General features: G+C 42.8%; 1 protein-coding gene across 1 annotated transcript; it reads right to left on the bottom strand.

Annotated features, from left to right (window-relative positions):
- Positions 1-31: 31 nt before the first annotated feature.
- On the bottom strand, positions 32-16,900 carry LOC115133614 (CTD nuclear envelope phosphatase 1A). The gene is made up of 8 exons (XM_029667037.2): positions 16,173-16,900; positions 12,504-12,570; positions 10,507-10,625; positions 10,303-10,374; positions 6,571-6,687; positions 6,316-6,427; positions 1,407-1,491; positions 32-1,290 (listed from the first exon to the last, which is right to left on the bottom strand). Exons 1-8 carry the CDS (start codon positions 16,275-16,277, stop codon positions 1,230-1,232), a joined length of 738 nt encoding a protein of 245 aa, XP_029522897.1. The 5' UTR covers positions 16,278-16,900; the 3' UTR covers positions 32-1,229.
- Positions 16,901-20,446: the final 3,546 nt, after the last annotated feature.

Raw genomic sequence — 20,446 nt, 5'->3', positions numbered from 1 at the left:
AATTAAAAAGGAGCACCAGGTAAAAGCGGTCGACACTGACAAGTGTTTTATTAGTAACACAGACCTGGGGACTGAACCAAAAAGAAGCAGTCATGACTGGAGCCTTGACAAGATTGAAATTGTTCAAATGGCATTGAAAAGACAGAGGTGGCGGACAATGGTACCAATACGGTCAAGGGAGCAGGTCAAACATTCAGGTGGCTGCTCATTCTGCTTCAAATCAGCAGCAGAAAAATTGAAAAAAAAAAATCCAGAAATTAAGTGCAAATCTCATAAATTGAAATGGTATCAGGCATAAGATTTTCAATAACGGAGATGTCCAGGTCATACGATACACATCACGGTAACTGAAAGATGAGAAATTTAAAGAGTGAGGTTCCACCATCCAAATAAGTCTTTTTTTTTTAACCATTCTTTTCTTTCATAACTTCTTTAGTCCATCCTTCCATCTTGATGTATCCTACAAGCCTTTTTGGGGGAACACATCCAAGATAGACATGATCATGTCAGTCATTTGATAAAACAAATTAGACTGATTTATAATTCATCCAGAGATCTGTTATGTAGAACGTCTTAACTCAATCATCGGTAAACCCTGACACACCAATGACCTTGATTGATAGGGCCTATATTCCCCCAAAACCCCCCATTCAAAACGAATCATCATCCATTTTCTCCTGTCTGGTTGCTCTTGGCTGTCTTAAGTGAAGTAAAGTCCAGTACCAAGGAGAGTGTGTAAAATTACAGGCCATTGCCTGTTTTTGTTGTGCAGAGACCAGGGTAAGAAGCAAAAAGGTGGAAACTTGTCTCGTTCGTTGCCTTGCTGTTCCTTCTCTTTTTGTAACGTCAAAAGTTTAGCAAGACGTACAAATGTGAGCATTCGCCCAACTAAACGTACACAAACGCAGCCCCATGCGTACATACAGAGTCAGTATCAGGAACTGTAAGGCTGAGACTCCATTTTGTTTTTTTAAAAACATACAAATAAAGAAGCGAAAACTAGAAAAAGAAAAGCTGGCTTCCTCCCAGTCGTTTCCTGGCCTTCCAGATCTCGCTCTGTTCATCCCTTGTTTCATGTTATGCTGCGACTCACCTCTCCTCTGTCCCCTTCTGAGAGGGGTGAGGGGAGAGGTCCACTGCGTGGAAACGGAGGAGCGATGGGAGCCGGCAAGGGGAAGGGGTTTAAAAAGAGGGCTAGTCAGCCAAACCCTCCCTGCAGAATAAGCCAATCACCAGAGCCGGTGCTGGTGGAGGTTACGACTGAGGACGGACCGGACGTCAGCGGTGAACCTAGGAGAGAAGACAGTTGTCAGGGTAATACATTTCTCATGCAACCAGGTAAATGGAAAAAACACTGCTACAGTGCAGGATGCTCATCCATCAGTCTGAATACATGAAATACTCACCTAAGTGCATCTAGCATAGGCAGCAGGTTAAGGAGTGCTGTGTCACTAGGGTCACTGAACCAGGACTTGATAGGTATTGCATTGTCTAAAAGGCAAATACAGAGATTTGGAAACAAAGGAGAGTACTTCTGAGTGACAAAAGTAGGAGAGTTATGAAACATAACATTTGATAGGTAAAACAAAATAGGACAAAACTATCTGCGGATAGAAAATCAACAAAACCTTCCTTGTATTACTAAGGTGCGCAGTGTTGTCCCTTCATAGATGCCAACTTACCCTGATTCTCACAAGCCTGTCACAAGACTAATCACACTTTCTATAGGAAACATTTGAATTGGTGTGCGTGGTTTGTTTGCATAAAACGTGCAAGAGCTGCTTGGCAAACTTCCACCCACACACAGCAAGCTGAATGCAACTGATTTCAAAACCTTTTTAGTTTAAAAACAATTATCTAAGCTCACCTCCAAGGATATGACCTAGAATGATATACAAATGCACCACCGTTCAAAAGTTTGGGGTCACTTTTGAAATGTCCTCGTTTTCCATGAAAACATACATGAAATGAGCTGCAAAATGAATAGAAAAGTCAATATGATGACAAGGTTATAAATAATGATTTTTAATTTATTTTTTATTTCACTCCATGAAAATACAGAATACCAGCTGACTACTTCTTCCCTAAATCGTTATTGCATTGTTTGGGTCACTGTCCTGTTGTAGGAGGAAATTGGCTTCAATTAAGTGCCGTCCACAGGGTATGGCGTTGCAAAATGGAGTGACCCTGTACAAATCTCACACTTTACCAACACCAAAGCACCCCCAGACCATCACATTGCCTCCACCATGCTTGACAGATGGAGTCAAGCACTCCTCCACCACCTTCTAATTTTTTCTGCGTCTCACAAATGTGATCCGAACACCTTAAACTTAGATTCGTCTGTCCATAACTTTTTTTCCCCAATCTTCCACTGTCTGTGCTCTTTTGCCCATTTTAATATTTTATTGGCCAGTCGGAGATATGGCTTTTTCTCTGCCTAGAAGGCCAACATCCCGGAGTCGCTTCTTCACTGTTGACGTTGAGACTGGTGTTTTGCGGGTACTATTTAATGAAGCTGCCAGTTGAGGACTTGGTGTCTGTTTCTCAAACTAGACACTTATGTACTTGTCCTCTTGCTCACTTGTGCACCGAAGTCTCCCACTCCTTTCTATTCTGGTTAGAGACAACTATTCTGTGAAGGGAGTGGTACACGGCGTTGTACGAGATCTTCAGTTTCTTGGCAATTTCTCGCATGGAATAGCCTGCATTTATCAGAACAAGAATAGACTGACGAGTTCCAGAAGCAAGTTGTTTGTTTCTGGTCATTTTGAGCCTGTAATCGAACCCACAAATGCTGATGCTCCAGATACTCAACTAGTCTAAAGAAGTTTTATTGATTCTTTAAATCAGGACAACGGTTTTCAGCTGTGCTAACATAACCCTTTTGCAATTTTCTAATGATCAATTAGTCTTAAAATGATAAACTTGGATTAGCTAACACAACATGCCATTGGAACACAGGAGTGATGGTTGCTGATAATGGGCCTATGTAGATATTCCATAAAACATCTGCCATTTCCAGCTACAATAGTAATTTACAACATTAACAATGTCTACACTGTACTTTGATTAATTTGATGTTATATTAAAATGGACTTAAAGTGCTTTTCTTTCAAAAGGACATTTCTAAGTGACCCCAAACTTTTGAACAGTAGCATACAAATGCATAGAATACAGTATATGCCATTTAGCAGGCTCTTTTTAGGAATGACGCCGGAGGAGAAGGCCGCTGTTTTACGGTCTCCTAACCAATTGTGCTATTATGCGTTTTTTGCACATAATGTTTCTGCAGCCGTATCTTACGGAAGAAAAGAGCCGGATGCCTCGTCCGGACCCGCAGAAGACTAGGTAAGCTGCCATTACCGTCAATATTACTCGCCAACGTGCAATCATTGGATAAACTAGACAAGGTACGATCACAAATATCCTACCAACGGGACATCAAAAACTGTAATATCCTATGCTTCACGGAATCGTGGCTGAATGACGACATGGATATTCAGCTAGCGGGATACACGCTGCACCGGCAGGATAGAACAGCACACTTCGGTAAGACGAGGGGAGGTCTGTGCATATTTGTAAACAGCTGGTGCACGAAATCTAAGGAAGTCTCTAGATTTTGCTCGCCTGAAGTAGAGTATATTGTGATAAACTGCAGGCCACTACTCTTGCCTAAAGAGTTCTCAGCTATACTTTTTGTGGCTGTTTATTTACCACCACAGACAGATGCTGGCACTAAGACCGCACTCAGTCAACTGTATAAGGAAATAAGCAAACAGGAAACCACTCACCCAGAGGCGGCGCTCCTAGTGGCCGGAGACTTTAATGCAGGGAAACTTAAATCAGTTCTACCAAATCTCTATCAACATGTTAAATGGGCAACCGGAAGGGGAAAAAATCTAGATCACCTGTACTCCACACACAGAGATGCGTACAAAGCTCTCCCTCGCCCTCCATTTGGTAAATCCGACCACAACTTTATCCTCCCGATTCCTGCGTACAAGCAAAAATTAAAGCAGGACGCACCAATGACCCGGTCTATAAAAAAGTGGTCAGATGAAGCAGATGCTAAACTACAGGACTGCTTTGCTAACACAGACTGGAACATGTTCTGAGATTCTTCCAATGACATTGAGGAATAAATCACATCAGTCACTGGCTTTATCAATAAGTGAATTGAGGACGTCGTCCCCAGTGACTGTACGTACATACCCCAACCAGAAGCCATGGATTACAGGCAACATTCGCACTGAGCTAAAGGGTAGAGCTGCCGCTTTCAAGGTGCGGGACTCTAACCCGGAAGCTTACAAGAAATTCCGATATGCTCTGCGACGAACCATCAAACAGGCAAAGCGTCGATACAGAGCTAAGACTGAATCATACTACAATGGCTCCAACGCTCGTCGGATGTGACAGGGCTTGCAAACTATTAGACTACAAAGGGAAGCACAGCCGCGAGCTGCCCAGTGACACGAGCCTACCAGACGAGCTAAATCACTTCTATGCTCGCTTTGAGGCAAGCAACACTGAGGCATGCATGAGAGCGTCAGCTGTTCCGGACGACTGTGTGACCACGCTCTCCGTATCCGACGTGAGTAAGACCTTTAAACAGGTCAACATACACACGGCTGCGGGGCCAGACGGATTACCAGGACGTGTGCTCCGTGCATTTGCTGACCAACTGGCAGGTGTCTTCACTGACATTTTCAACATGTCCCTGATTGAGTCTGTAATACCAACATGCTTCAAGCAGACCACCATAGTCCCTGTACCCAAGAACACAAAGGCAACCTGCCTAAATGACTACAGACCCATAGCACTCACGTCCGTAGCCATGAAGTGCTTTGAAAGGCTGGTAATGACTCACATCAACACCATTATCCCAGAAACCCTAGACCCACTCCAATTTTCATACCGCCCAAACAGATCCACAGATGATGCAATCTCTATTGCACTCCACACTGCCCTTTCCCACCTGGACAAAAGGAACACCTATGTGAGAATGCTGTTCATTGACTACAGCTCAGCGTTCAACACCATAGTACCCTCAAAGCTCATCACCAAGCTAAGGAACCTGGGACTAAACACCTCCCTCTGCAACTGGATCCTGGACTTCCTGACAGGCTGCCCCCAGGTGGTGAGGGTAGGAAGAACACATCTGCCACGCTGATCCGCAACACTGGAACTCCCCAGGGATGCATGCTCAGTCCCCTCCTGTACTCCCTGTTCACGCACGACTGCATGGTCAGGCACGACTCCAACACCATCATTAAGTTTGCTGACGACACAACAGTGGTAGGCCTGATCACCGACAACGATGAGACAGCCTATTAGGGAGGAGGTCAGAGACCTGGCCGGGTGGTGCCAGAATAACAACCTATCCCTCAACATAACCAAGACTAAGGAGATGATTGTGGACTACAGGAAAAGGAGCACCGAGCACGTCCCCATCCTCATCGACGGAGCTGTAGTGGAGCAGGTTAAGAGCTTCAAATTCCTTGGTGTCCACAACAACAAACTAGATTGGTCCAAACACACCAAGACAGTCGTGAAGAGGGCACGACAAAGCCTATTCCCCCTCAGGAAACTTAAAAGATTTGGCATGGGTTCCGAGATCCTCAAAAGGTTCGACAGCTGCAACATCGAGAGCATCCTGACCGGTTGCATCATCTCAATAGTATTTACCCCCAAGCCATAGGACTCCTGAACAGGTAACCAAATGGTTACCCGGACTGCTACTCTCCGTTTATCTTATATGCATGGTCACTTTAACTACACATTCATGTACATACTACCTCATTTGGCCTGACCAACCAGTGCTCCCGCACATTGGCTAACCGGGCTATCTGCATTGTGTCCCACCACCCGCCAACCCCTCTTTTTACGCTTCAGCTACTCTCTGTTCATCATATATGCATAGTCACTTTAACGATACCTACATGTACATACTACCTCAATAAGCTTGACTAACAGGTGTCTGTATATAGCCTTGCTACTCTTTTTTCAAATTTCTTTTTACTATTGTTTTATTTCTTTACTTACCTACACACACACAAACACCTTTTTTTTTTCACACCATTGGTTAGAGCCTGTAAGTAAGCATTTCACTGTAAGGTGAAACACCTGTTGTATTCGGCGCACGTGACAAATAAACTTGGATTTGATTTTATCTAAAAGAGACTTAGTCATGCATCCATACATTTTATCTATGGGTGGCCCTGGGAATCAAACACACAATCCTGGTGTTGCAAACGCCATGCTCTACAAACTGAGCCATACAGGACCGCCATATGAGTGTGTGTGTCATCTCACCTGGATGGCTCCGGTAAGCTCCAGGCGAGTTGTCCAGGATGACGATACTAGACAGGTCGTCGTGTACTACTGACAGGTCTTTAATATAGCTACCTAGATCCAACGTACAATGCTGCAGACACAGGGAAAATACACACAGGATGTAAGCAGATTGCAAATACACGATTGATCGATTCTATCTCCATAGAGAGTACATTAGGTCACTATGGATGGACATAAATCAGTTGTGTTCATATGAAAAGGGGAGAGTGATACCTGTCTGTAGTATCTGCGTTTCAGGATGTTCCGGTTGTTGTCCAGCTTGTCTGCCACTGCCGAGCCGTAGATCTCCATACTGGCTGTGAACACTACCAACTCATACCACTGGCTGACCTGGAGACAGGGGTGACACACACATCCAGGGATACATGTAAGGCTCACGCCATCATTTACAGTCAAAGAACTGGCCAAGCAGAACAGAGGTAAACATCATTGACAATAACCACATTTCCATCCACAGTTATGCAAGTTAGTCATCTTGTATAACTAAAAACGTATTTTTATCATCACAACAGCTGTGATGGAAAAAGGAAGTTTTGGTACAATTTTTAAATGCAGACAGATCATTTCTTCCTTCTACATGGTGGGATCTTTGTGTTGGTAAAATGAATTGTACGAGAAATGGCGCTGGAAATGCCTTACTGTTCAAAAATGTACACACACACACCAAAGCCAACTACGACAAGGCTGCTGACATAATCCATGATCTCATCAGGAGATTGAGAACGTAGCACCAGAGGCACCCAAACAACTCATCTGCAATGATATTAAAACGGCTGTACCTTAAACAAAACCCTCCCAAATTATTAACAATATGTAACCTGCCACACGCAATCGAAAAACACGAGATCTGTTATTTAAGTACAAAGCATGGCTATAAAAGCATACAGCACCACTTGGGGACTCAGATCGCAATTCCATTTTGCTCTCACCTAGCTACAAACAGAACATGTAATCTGAGGAACCTTGTATAAAAAGGTATGTGAAGGATTGGTCCGAAACAAATATGGACATGTTGAAAGGCTGCTTTGACTACCATTTGGAAGAAATTCTGTGACACGAACAAAAACATTAAAGGACTGAACTATTACTGACTACATAGCTACATTGTTGCATTAACTCTGTAATTCTAGTAAAGACCACTAAACATTTATCCAAAATGCAAAACCCTGGATAACTAAGTAACTAAAACAGTTAATTGACCAAAAGTGAAAAGCAATGTGTGCGAAGGACAACTGATGAAATCCATACAGAGAGACATTCAAATATATAAAAAATAATAAGTTGGATTACAAACTCAAAATGGAAAACACGCTTGAAAATAACAAAGCAAGGGAGGCATGGAAATATCTTAAACAAATGACAACAACCTAGCCAATGAACCTAGATTTTAAACAACAGACAGGCTTCCTGTAAATGACTTAACCCTCCCGAATGACAGTCCCATAATCGTCGCTGAAAATGACGTCCCCTCTAAACTCAATCTTCGGAAAACAACAGGCTTTGATGGTCTAAGCGTGCGGATTATCAGGGAGTGTAAATGGCAAGTGACATACACAGAATCCTTTTTTCTGGAAAACGGCAACCAACCTAAAATGAATAATCCCAAATCCCTGAATGACTATAGTCTCATCTCCTTGACCTTGGTGATAATCAAATGCTTGGAGAGCATTGTCCTGGGACACATTCTCCAGCACACGGAGAGCCTACTGGACCCATTCCAGTTTGCATGTAAACCAGGCCAGAGATAAGGATGCACTGCTCTTCCTTCTCCATAAAATCTACATGCACCCAGATAAATGCCAGAACTGTCGATTTTTCATCTGCCTTCTACTTATTACACCTTGATATACTGGTTAAAAAAAAAAAAATTTAATACTTGCCCCTAATCAACTGGATCCGGTATTTTCACCAGTTGTGTCATAACAGTGAAGTTCAATGTGAATACATCAGACCCACTAACCACCAATATATGGGTACCCCAGGGCAGTGTCCTTTCACCGGTTCTGTTCACCCTCTACACCAGCGATGGGCAACTGGTGGCCTGTATGCCCCCCTTTTTAGGGACGCAGACAATATATATATTTTTTTAAATTCTCAGACCCACGAGCCACTGTGCCCCCCCCACCGTTTATTTGTGGCCCAAATTCCCCACCCCTGCTCTACACCAATGATCGCACCCTAATAACATCAGAATGTGCAACAGTAAAGTACGCAGAAGATACAGCAATCGTTGGTCTAATTAAGGGGTCCGAGGATGACTACAGAACAGAAATAGCACACTCCACCCAATGGTGCAAGGAAAACATTCTTAATGTGAAACCCCCCAAGGAAATGACTTTAGAACTATAAAAGATGACTGCGGGCCCATCCACATTGACTCAGAACAAATAGTGTCAGTTGAGCAATACAAATATCTTTGAACTATAATTGACTCAAAACTCTCCTGGAATGCCAACACACTATTTCATGAGGAAAATAAGGGTGTTTGGAAATGTACTTGAGTGCCAGAGTGCGTTCAGGCCATTTGTAAATTCAGAGCGTTTCGCTCTCGGACCATTCAGAGCGCATACTGGACGCTCTGGCCGAGGAGTAGGGTTGATCTGAGCGTTCTGACCTCACAGTCAGAACCCAAGCTAACTGGCTAAAGTTAGCTAGCTACTTCCAGACACAATTAATAGAACCCCTCAACTGACCATTTTACTCACGCTAGCAGAGCTGGTTAGGCTGTATTCATGTTATCTAGAGCGTTGGCGACTAACTGTGCCAATGACAACAATATATATATTTTTTTGCCGACGTTCACTGACTCCGGTCATATTCATATTACGTGTTCGTAAATTCATCAGTTATTCTGCGCTCTGCATTACTCAAATGAGTGTTCTGAAATCGGAGTTGATAGCCAAGGTGAATTTACAAACGCACCCTAAATAAATTAGGTCAAAAGAATAACAAACCATATTCTACAAATCCTTTGCTCAGACATCACTCTCGGTTTCAAAGCCTGGTATATCGCAAATAAAAACCCACTACACAAAATAGTAGTAAAGCTGTAAATTAAATTCATCTCAAGAAAATGAAAGCGCTGTTCTTGGAGTGGTGAGGGCAAGACGCCACCAACCTGACACACCCACTCAACCAGGAGTACCAGCTCCTACCATCAGGCCGCCGACACGGAGTCCATCTTTACAAAACCAACAGAGCCCAGAAATAATTCATTCCCACCAGTATAAATCAACTGAATAAATAACTGCTCGATGCCCCTCCCCCGGAGAATTTACAAACTGTATCCACATTTATGCACCAATTGGTGATGCTGTGCTGTTTGTTGAGACATTTCCAGTAAGGGACACACAAATAATTAGTATTACTATAAAACTATCATATCAAGTCACGCGATGACATGTGTGGTCCTCCCACTACGACTCTGGAAACCATGCAGTTTATTAGGCTATATATAAAATAAATTAAGATAAACTTCACAGGGCGGTGAAAGTGCATGGTGATCTTGATGCTCCTTTTCAATAAAATATTGAGGGTCTGATTCAGGTGACATGGTGATCGATGTATGACTGATTTAGCCATAACCTCATCACTAGTCTACCCTCACTGTATCGGCCAGCTGTTGGCCACGTGTCAACATCAGAGTAGGCACATTTGCTATTTAATGCAACAGTTTGTGACAAAACTATCACTCAAGTTGAAAATGCGATGTAAACACATTGAACATTAAGTTTTCAGGTACCGAATATATATATATATATTTTTTTTATCAGCTACAAGTCAATTTGGTGGAAACACTACTGGTGGGAAAACGTGCATAATTTCTTTGAGGATTTTAGACTCTTCACATGAAAATCAGTCGCCAATTGGATGGGAACCTAGCTACTGACGTACAAAATAGAACTCATAGTTGACGAAGGACAAAAACTGCTAACTTTTACTCACCACTTCTAAAAAGAAGTCGACGTGCGGCCTTTTATGTACAAAGAATCTGACAGGGTGCTTGTCAATGACTACCTGCAAGAGAGAGGAAACAGACTAGGAGTAATATCATCTTGGATCAGATGGGTGTACGCGCAGCATGCTTGCCTCTGGACCAGAGGGTCCAGGTTTGGCTACCCCCCCAATTCTCTACACGCATGCGTTTACCTTGAGGATGAAGTCTGGTGGTGTGCCGGGTCTCACTGTGGGTCTGAGGACCCCATCGTGGTGAGAGTGGATCAGCGTCTCATCTAGATCCAGCACCAGAATCTTCCTCTTTACTGCATCTGAATACCAAACACACACTTGCTTATTACCTGTTCAATAATATATACCTCACCAACTTAGCCTTGTGGTTAGATTGTCCTCCCCGAGATTGAGGGTTCACTCCCTGGTCGAATCATACCAAAGACAAAAAAACAAATAGGACCCCGATGCCACTCTGCTTGGCACTCAGCATAAAGCAGATTGGGGGGCAAGTCCCTGTGAGAGACTAGTGTCCTGTCCGGGGGGGCGTACTGTACATCAAGCTGCCTGGCACTACGGAAACAGCAGAGAGGCTTGTGTGCACTATGGGCCGCTCTAGCTTGAACATGGCTTAGTTAATACACACACCATGCTAGGTCTAATCTATAAGACCATAAAATAACATAACAGTAATAGCGATGATTTTACCATCTTACACAAGTGACAAAATGGTTTGTTTGCGCCAATGCGCTCACATATTTGTTTTGTGAACACACGCTTCAACAGAAGGTATCCGATATATGTGATAAGTTCAGTGGTGTATTGGGAGGCTATATATGCAGGTATAGGTATATATATATATTTTTCAGTGGGCATTGCGTATACACACACACACACACACATTACTCCCCACTGATGTGTATCACAATAGTATAGTGCAAGTATATACGCCGTATCAATTATATAGCGCAAAAGAGAAATCATGCACAAAGTATCCTACACAATCGCAAAGCACGTGAAATATATCCACATGTCCGCAGCACACATCTAGTTTCAGCAGAATATCAGGCAGCAAGAGCATGTAGCTCTCAACTGGTTCTCATTGAGCAGCTCACAGAATTTAACGACATCGGTAGCCGGAAGGCTAGGAAAGACGTTTCAATCTATTTTATCTACCAGTAAATGCTAATGTAGGCAACAATGGGTATGCAAACCAGTTATTCAATAAGTTTGGTCCTAAATCTTAGTTGAATCTTTGCGATGTGTAATTCGGTCATCATGGCAGTTCAAATTTCAATTCAAAAGGATTTCCCAAAAAACCTTCCCAATTAAATGTTGACTGCAAAGTAGGTCTTTGTATCAATCGGGAGGGCATTTGTTTTGCAAACTCTGCCATCACCTGTAGCCTAAATTGTAGGGCTAGCTACATTGTACAGAAACACCGCTAGCAAAACGGTCTCTTGCTAGGTGAGCAATTAAATGAAAGGGCAACTACACCCTCCCAAAATTATATTTGAAATGTTTTTCCCTGGACCTAAAAAAATGGTCTCTGGATGAGAGTTAAGCATTGTTGTGAACATAGAACATCCAATTGTATAAACTATGGGAAAGCAGAGCTTGTCAACGGCTTTTCCCCCCCGGCAGCCCCACTTCGGATTTTCCTTTAGCAAAATTTGAGTAAACCCACTTCTCCAGGCACCACAGGATAAGACAGTTGAGCAGGGCTGTCCTACGGAAAAGCCATTTGAAAAGACTGGGGTGCGTTCATACTCTTCAGCCTAAGAACTGAAATTAACAATGGATTTACAGGACCACGAACCCACATTTGTGAAGGCACAGTCCCCCGTTTTCCTTTATTGAGACAAGCTCTTAAAACAGTAGTATTTGGACCTCCTAGTGCCCAGAGAGCACCCGTGTTTCATGCACATACAGTAGGTTGTCTTTGAATATGTATACCATTAGATGCCCATCACTTTGTTGTACTAGCTTCCTTGTACAGATTGTACCAGTTGATTTTTCATTTTTGTTTATGTGTGTGTTCTGTATTTGTGATAATATTTTCTCACTTTGCTTGTTTGTCAATATTTTTTTTATACAAAAATAGCTGAAAAAGTTACAGCTCTTTCTTTGCAGATCGGTTTACAGGCATTACTGAACAATGACTTAACTAAATTTAGACAAGTGGACTATATACTCACTGAGTCTGTTTCTGGAGATAGGGGACAGGGGTAAAGTGTCATACCGCACTGTCTGGTACTGGATAACCTGAAAGAAAGACAGACCGAAAGAGATTAAACATAGTAAACTCAGCCAATGACAGAGTCCATCTGTGAGCATAAAATTCAAGAATTGAAAACAGAACAGAAGAGGACGTTTGGTTACTGTGGTATTGGCCATGTTACAGGACTAAAAATGTCAAAACAATCCAAGCTATAGATAACTATTACAAGAGGATGTAACGCATCAAACTCCACTTTACAGTAAAAGCCCTCGTCATTCCATTGACTGCTTCCTATGCTGCTATCCTTGTGTGCATTTGAAAAGTTGTGGTTCCACCTGCTGCATTTACTTGTCAGCACTATGTAGTATTGAGGCCTACTGGGAATCTGCTTACACCCGTCAGTGCAGATGAGACACCTGTTGGAAAGGATGTGACGAGAGGGAGCAATATCAGATTATTCACACCCATTTTCTTCACTCCATTCATTCATGGTTCCCTCCTTGCTTCTTTGACAGTTTTCAGACTCAGTGGCCCCAGGGCCCTGTTTTCCATAAGGGCTATATTTAGCTCCCCCAGCTGTCCTCGGCTGTCACTAGAATAGGGGACCAAGTGGAAAAGGGAGACCCGCAGGGTGACTGACTGGGGCCGGAAAAAAACTTGTTCTGTCCGAAACCATTCGACAGCACTTCCCTGCCAGGCCCGTTTCATGCCCTGTGGGGCATGGCACGGCTGACCAGGCCTAGGGATAGCCTGTTCATGAGCAGCTGGTGGAAGCCATGGGGGGAACCCACAGCCCCACTTTCTGTACCCCCTGGGGTGTTGTCTGTATGCCACCCACTTAACCCAGGAAACATTCTCCAGCCCTCCAACCTGGAGCAAAAACCTACGGAAGGGTATCTCTCCAGGAACAGGGTCGGAGAGCCCTGGTCTAGACCTACATGGCTACAGCATACCAGGCTCTCTATTGTATGAATGTGCAACCTGCTTCAGCCAGACACCTAGGCCCGTCGTCACCTTGGTCATTGGGAGTGGGAAAACCACCGTCGTACCTGTAATATCATACTCCAGAGAATTAACATTAAACCACTCGTTCAGGGGAGTAACAGGTTGCTACATTGTGGAATAAATTATTTCCCACTATGTGTTACATGATGTGTTACATCAACCCCACACATCATAGAGTATCTCGATCCAAACACTGCGTCTGCAACCCACCGACTAGGCCCTGAGGCTTTCTGGTCAGTGACAATGTATCACCTTTAGGTAATACAGTACAAGCCGTAAACACTGGAGCTTGACTAAACCGTGTGTGTGTGTGTGTGTGAGAGAGTGAACAGTAGCAGGGTAGTCTTTGTGGCTCAGTAATCCCTCACCCTTTGGCCCTAATGTGGACTACCCTCTGTTAACCCAAAAGCTAAATAAACTGGAACTAATATTACACCATGCTTAGACGTAACACCTCCCCCTCCCTCGCTGCAAAACTAAGTCGGAAACTAAATAATTTGATACCGCGGCATTCAGTTTACAGCCTAGAGACAGTATATAATAAACAAACAATATGCATCACCCGACCCGACTGTGCATTACTTGAACAGGTGGAGCCTTGAACACCTCAAAAATGTCAAGTTTATATTAGGAGCATCAGTGAACCAGTAGGTGACCAGAGTCTTCTGGGTCAAGTCCATATATCAAAGACTTCTGTCGAACAAGTTCCTTTCTTTGTCACCTTAACACTCACATCACACTACAGTAGTGGGCTACAAAAAGTTTACCCACAAACATATGAGCAGCTGCATTCAATTAACAAATGTCAGAATCAGATGGGTTAGTGTGAGTCCATAGCATAGGTTCTGTCTGTTTATATCAATGGTTCCTACAGCCCCACCGGAAGCACATTTCCAGCAAATTCTATTCTGACTATGGCTCTGATAAGGCTTGTGCTCTTGGTGAGATGATTGGTTCTAATTTTAGATTGATTGTGCTTTGGGTTTGTGACAGGGTTATGACAGCTATAACCAAGACATTTGAATATGCAAGTTGTGTGAGTCTGAGACAGACACGCATCCAATGACGCATGATATAAATATAAAACGCAACATGTAATGGGTTGGTCCCATGTTTCATGAGCTGAAATCAAAGATCCCAGAAATGTTTCACATGCACAAAAAGCTTCTCTAAAATGTTGTGCACAAATTTGTTTACATCCCTGTTAGTGTACATTTCTCCTTTGCCAAGACAATCCATCCAACTGACAGGTGTGGCATATCAAGAAGCTGATTAAACAGCATGATCATTACACAGGCACACCTTGTGCTGGGGACAATAAAAGGCCACTAAAATGTGCAGTTTTGTCACACAACGCCACAGATGTCTCAAGTTTTAAGGGAGCATGCTGACTGCAGGAATGTCCACCAGAGCTGTTGCCAGAGAATATAAGGTTAATTTCACTACCATAAGCAGCCTCCAACATTGTTTTAGAGAATTTGGCAATACGTCCAACTGGCCTCACAACCGCAGACAACGTGTAACCACGCCAGCCCAGGACCTCCACATCCAGCTTCTTCACCTGCGGGATCGTCTGAGAACAACCACCCAAACAGCTGATGAAACGGTGGGCTTATAAAGCCTAAGAAATTTTGCACAAACTGTCAGAAACCATCTCAGGGAAGCTCATCTGTATGCTCGTCATCCTCACCAGGGTCTTGATCTGAATGCAGTTTGGGGTTGTAATCGACTTCAGTGGGCAAATGCTCACCTTGGATGGCCACTAGTTGGAGAAGTGTGCACTTCACGGACTAATCCCCGTTTCAACTGTACCGGTCAGATGGCAGACAGCGTGTGTGGTGCTGTGTGGGCGAGCGGTTTGCTACCGTCAACGTTGTGAACAGAGTGCCCCATGGTGGCAGTGGGGTTATGGTATGGGCAGGCACAAGCTATGTACCACGAATACAACTGCATTTTAGCAATTTATTGTAATTTTAATGCATAGAGATACCGTGACCAGATTCTGAGGCCCATTGTCAAGCCATTCATCCTTTGCCATCACCTCATGTTTCAGCATAATGCCAAGCCCCATGCTTGTACATCATTCCTGGAAGTTGAAAATGTCCCAGTTCTTCCATAGCCTGCATACTCACCAAAATGTCACTCATTGAGCATATTTGGGATGCTCTGGATCGAGTTGTATGACAGTGTTCCAGCACCGGCCAATATCCAGCAACTTCGCACAACCATTAAAGAGGAGTGGGACAACATTCCACAATCAACAGCCTGATGAACTCTATCCAAAGGAGATGTCATGATGCATATGGTGGTCACACCAGAAACAGACTGGTTTTCTGATCCACTCCCCTAACTTTTTTAAAAGGTATGTGACCAAGACTCAAATGTATTCCCAGTCGTGAAATCCATAGATTATGACCTAATGCATTTGTTTAAATTGACCGATTTCCGTATGAACAGTAAAATCTTTGAAATTGTTACATGTTGGGTTTATTTTTGTTCAGTGTATAAATCATTGGACACACTCTCCAGACATAGCAAAAATAACGTGAGAATCGAGGAGTGAGTTGGTTTAACAACTCGACAATAATAATGTCAAAGATGTTTTATACCTAACCCTTGTTCTATCTGTGGTAATGCTTACCGTGCGTAGGTGCTTCCTGAGAATGTACAAGAAGAAGCCCCATATTCTGGACGTTACACCTAGGAAAGTGCGGATGCCAAATAGACACTGTCGGGTCTTCAGCATGTCGGCGACCACACAGGAACAAGATATTGAAGGGACTATACAAGCCAGCCCTCTCAACAAAGTTGACCAATTTGGTTCGGCCTAGGCTTCGAAGAGTCGAATCGGTATACTTTCGCTACAACCTCTCCAAAACGAACCAAATCAACCAAACTAGACCAAGCAAACGTGTGAGAGCCTCTGCACGCTTGCTGCACAACTCTCATCGATTGGAATGCATTGGCATTGTGTAGCAGAATAATTGTGTTATAAAAACAATAGCTAAAACAGAAGTAGCTAGTTACTCTAGCACGATGACTGGTATCCAATGCCAATCTGGCTAGCTACGGTCAGAATATACCACGCAGCTCGTCTCGCTGACAAGCTAGTAGCTAGCTCGCTCGGTAGGCTGACCACCACCTTGATTGAACCCTTGACTAAAATAACTAAAAACTTTAGGCCATTGCAATTTGAAAGCAGTAATTCGTGCGCGTATTTGCTCCGTGGTATCTAAAGAAAAATAATGATGGAAAACAAACAAACGTCAACATGAAAACTGCTTGCAGTCTATAGCAAATCCGGAATCGAACTGCGAGCCGCCTTGCCGTCACTTCCGCGGGGAGAAAAGTATTCTCAAACCGATTCGAAACTGACGGTTGCGCGCAGCACGTCCCCGTGGAAAGCAGACAAACAAAAAGTGAACGAGCAGTACATTTTTAAGTAATTAAAATCAGGTTCCAGTAGCTATACATACAGTAGAGCAATAATCTCAAGTGTAAGATTTGGTATTGAATATTGTAAAATGTGAAATTTGTGAAATTGCTGTCAAAGATGTAGTAACCTACTTAGGTGTCAAAATTACACGAAATACTAACGAAATGAAAGAAATTAATGTACATCGCTTAATTGAATATATATATATATAAAAAATAAAAAAATATCATAGTTGACGAGAGATTTCTCTTCAGGTTAGAGTTCTGTTGTCAAAGGCGGAGGGTTTATCTCGAGCTTTTTATATTTTTACATCTTAATTAAGAGATTCGTAAATCTATGTGTACCACTCTCGACCAATTAATATTCAATAATATTGGGAAAAATAAGCCAGACAAGATCAGGAAGGATGTAATTTCCAACAAGATATGTGACGGTGGTCTTAATGTTTTAGATTTTACGCTGTTTAACCAGACTACAAAAGTGAACTGGGTTAAAAGGTATCTCAAAAACCTTAGTCTTTTGAATATAATACCACATTTTATTTTCCAGAATATTGTGGGGCTTCATTTTTTACTCCAATGCCCTAATTCTGTGGGTAAACTTCCTGTTAAATTAGTCAAATTTCATAAACAACCTGTAATGTGCTGGTCCTTGTTATACAAGCACAACTTCTCTCCACACAAATGTTTTATTTACAATAATAGTGATATTAAATATAAAAATAAAATAAAAAATTCACAATTGGTTTTCCAATAACATCTTCGTGGTTAATCAGCTTATACATTACAAAGGTAATCTTTATACTTACAATGAATGTTTAGCCAAATCTAACTTTGTTATGTTGTGTAAGGAATATGACATCTTAATGAAAGCTATTCCCAATTGAATCGTTACTTAACTGATAGATCGATCAAGCTTTTCATTACATGCACTAAATTACAGTGATAGTGTATAAATGAATGGCATCAATATATTAAATAAGAAATGTAACGACGATTTAGTCCGAGAAATTATTAACAGCAAGTTTACCGCTGCTGCAAATTTTCGGTGGGCATCTTCATTTGATATGAAATGGCAGTGTGGGAGAACTAATCCACACACATTTTTGCTAAATTATCAAGAGACTTCGCTGACTTACATGATCCTTCACCGATATTAACCTTGTAATAGTATTTCTAAATATGTAATTAATGTAGCTTTTGTGAATTGGAAAATGTAATTCTAGAGCATTTATATTGTGATTGTTTACATAGTGAAATGTTTTGTACAAGTATGGACATATAAAGCTCTTACAGGCTGTGTAAGGGCTATTTGACCAAGAAGGAGAGTGATGGTGCTGCATCAGATGACCTGGCCTACACAATTACCTGACCTCAACCCAATTGAGATGGTTTGGGATGAGTTGGACTGCAGAGTGAAGGAAAAGCAGCCGACGAGTGCTCAGCATATGTGGGAACTACTTCAAGGCTGTTGGAAAAGCATTGCAGGTGAAGCTGATTGTGAGAATGCCAAGAGTGTGCAAGGCTGTTATCATGGCAAAGGGTGGCTGCTATGAAGAATCTAAAATCTAAAATATATTTTGATTTGTTTAACCCTTTTTTGGTTACTACATGATTCCATATGCGCCATTTCATAGTTTTGATGTCTTCACTATTATTCTGCAATGTACAGAATGTGTATACCTAGGATAGGATAAAGTAATCCTTCTCCCCCTTAAAAGACCTAGATGCACTATTGTAAAGTGGCTGTTCCACTGGATGTCATAAGGTGAAAGCACCAATTTGTAAGTCGCTCTGGATAAGAGCGTCTGCTAAATGACTTAAATGTAATGTAAATGAATGAGTAGGTGTGTCCAAACGTTTGACTGGTACTGTATATACAGTTGAAGTTTACATACACCTTAGCCAAATACATTTAAACTCAGTTTTTCACAATTCCTGACATTTAATCCAAGTAAAAATTCTCTGTCTTAGGTCAGTTAGGATCACCCCCCCTTGGGTTGTGCCGTGGCGGAGATCTTTGTGGGCTATACTCGGCCTTGTCTCAGGATGGTAAATTGGTGGTTGAAGATATCCCTCTAGTGGTGTGGGGGCTGTGCTTTGGCAAAGTGGGTGGGGTTATGTCCTGCCTATTTGGCCCTGTCCGGGGGTATCGTCGGATGGGGCCACAGTGTCTCCCGACCCCTCCTGTCTCAGCCTCCAGTATTTATGCTGCAGTAGTTTATTTGTCGGGGGGCAAGGGTCAGTCTGTTATATCTGGAGTATTTCTCCTGTCTTATCCGGTGTCCTGTGTGAATTTAAGTATGCTCCATCTAATTCTCTCTCTCTCTTTCTTTCTTTCTTTCGGAGGACGTGAGCCCTAGGACCGCGCCTCAGGACTACCTGGCCTGATGACTCTTTGCTGTCCTCAGTCCACCTGGCCGTCCTGCTGCTCCAGTTTCCACTGTTCTGCCTGCAGCTATGGAACCCTGACCTGTTCACCGGACGTGCTACCTGTCCCAGACCTGCTGTTTTCAACTCTCTAGAGACAGCAGTGGTAGAGATGAATGATCTGCTATGAAAAGCCAACTGACATTTACTCCTGAGGTGCTGACCTGTTGCACCCTCGAAAACCACTGTGGTTATTTTTATCTGACCCTGCTGGTCATCTATGAACATTTGAACATCTTGGCCATGCCCTGTTACAATCACCACCCGGCACAGCCAGAAGAGGACTGGCCACCCCTCATAGCCTGGTTCCTCTCTAGGTTTCTTAATAGGTTCTGGCCTTTCTAGGGAGTTTTTCCTAGCCACCGTGCTTCTACACCTGCATTGCTTGCTGTTTGGAGTTTTAGGCTGGGTTTCTGTACAGCACTTTGTGAGATCAGCTGATGTAAGGGCTTTATAAATATATTTGATTGAAATTGTATTGATTTTAAGAATGTGAAATGTCAGAATAATAGTAGAGAGATTTATTTCAGCTTTTATTTCTTTCATCACATTCCCAGTGGGTCAGAAGTTTACATACACTCAATTAGTATTTGGTAGCGTTGCCTTTAAATTGTTTAACTTGGATCAAACGTTTTGGATAGCCTTCCACAAGCTTCCCACAATAAGTTGGGTGAATTTTGGCCTATTCCTCCTGACAGGGCTGGTGTAACTGAGTCAGGTGTGTAGGCCTCCTTGCTCGCATAAGCTTTTTCAGTTCTGCCCACAAATGTTCTATGGGATTGAGGTCAGGGCTTTGTGATGGCCACTCTAATACCTTGACTTTGTTGCCCTTAAGACATTTTGCTACAACTTTGGAAGTATGCTTGGGGTCATTGTCCATTTGGAAGACCCATTTGCGACCAAGGTTTAACTTCCTGACTGATTTTCCATCCTCATGATGCTGTCTATTTTGTGAAGTGCACCAGTCCCTCCTGCAGAAAAGCACCCCCACAACATGATGCTGCCACTCCCGTGCTTCATGGTTGGGATGGTGTTCTTCGGCTTGCAAGC

Source organism: Oncorhynchus nerka, linkage group LG8, assembly GCF_034236695.1.
Source record: "Oncorhynchus nerka isolate Pitt River linkage group LG8, Oner_Uvic_2.0, whole genome shotgun sequence".
Classification (NCBI taxonomy): domain Eukaryota; kingdom Metazoa; phylum Chordata; class Actinopteri; order Salmoniformes; family Salmonidae; genus Oncorhynchus; species Oncorhynchus nerka.
This window is presented reverse-complemented; position numbering and strand designations above follow the sequence as displayed.

What these genes read in the sequence shown, in the direction of transcription:
- LOC115133614 (XM_029667037.2), bottom strand. Translation starts at nt 16,277, where the DNA reads ATGCTGAAGACCCGACAGTGTCTATTTGGCATCCGCACTTTCCTAGGT. An exon ending in CACCAGACTTCATCCTCAAG is followed by an intron (nt 10,375 to 10,506) that starts GTAAACGCATGC and finishes TCTCTCTTGCAG; the next exon opens with GTAGTCATTGACAAGCACCC. An exon ending in TCGACTTCTTTTTAGAAGTG is followed by an intron (nt 6,688 to 10,302) that starts GTGAGTAAAAGT and finishes CCCTGTCTCCAG; the next exon opens with GTCAGCCAGTGGTATGAGTT.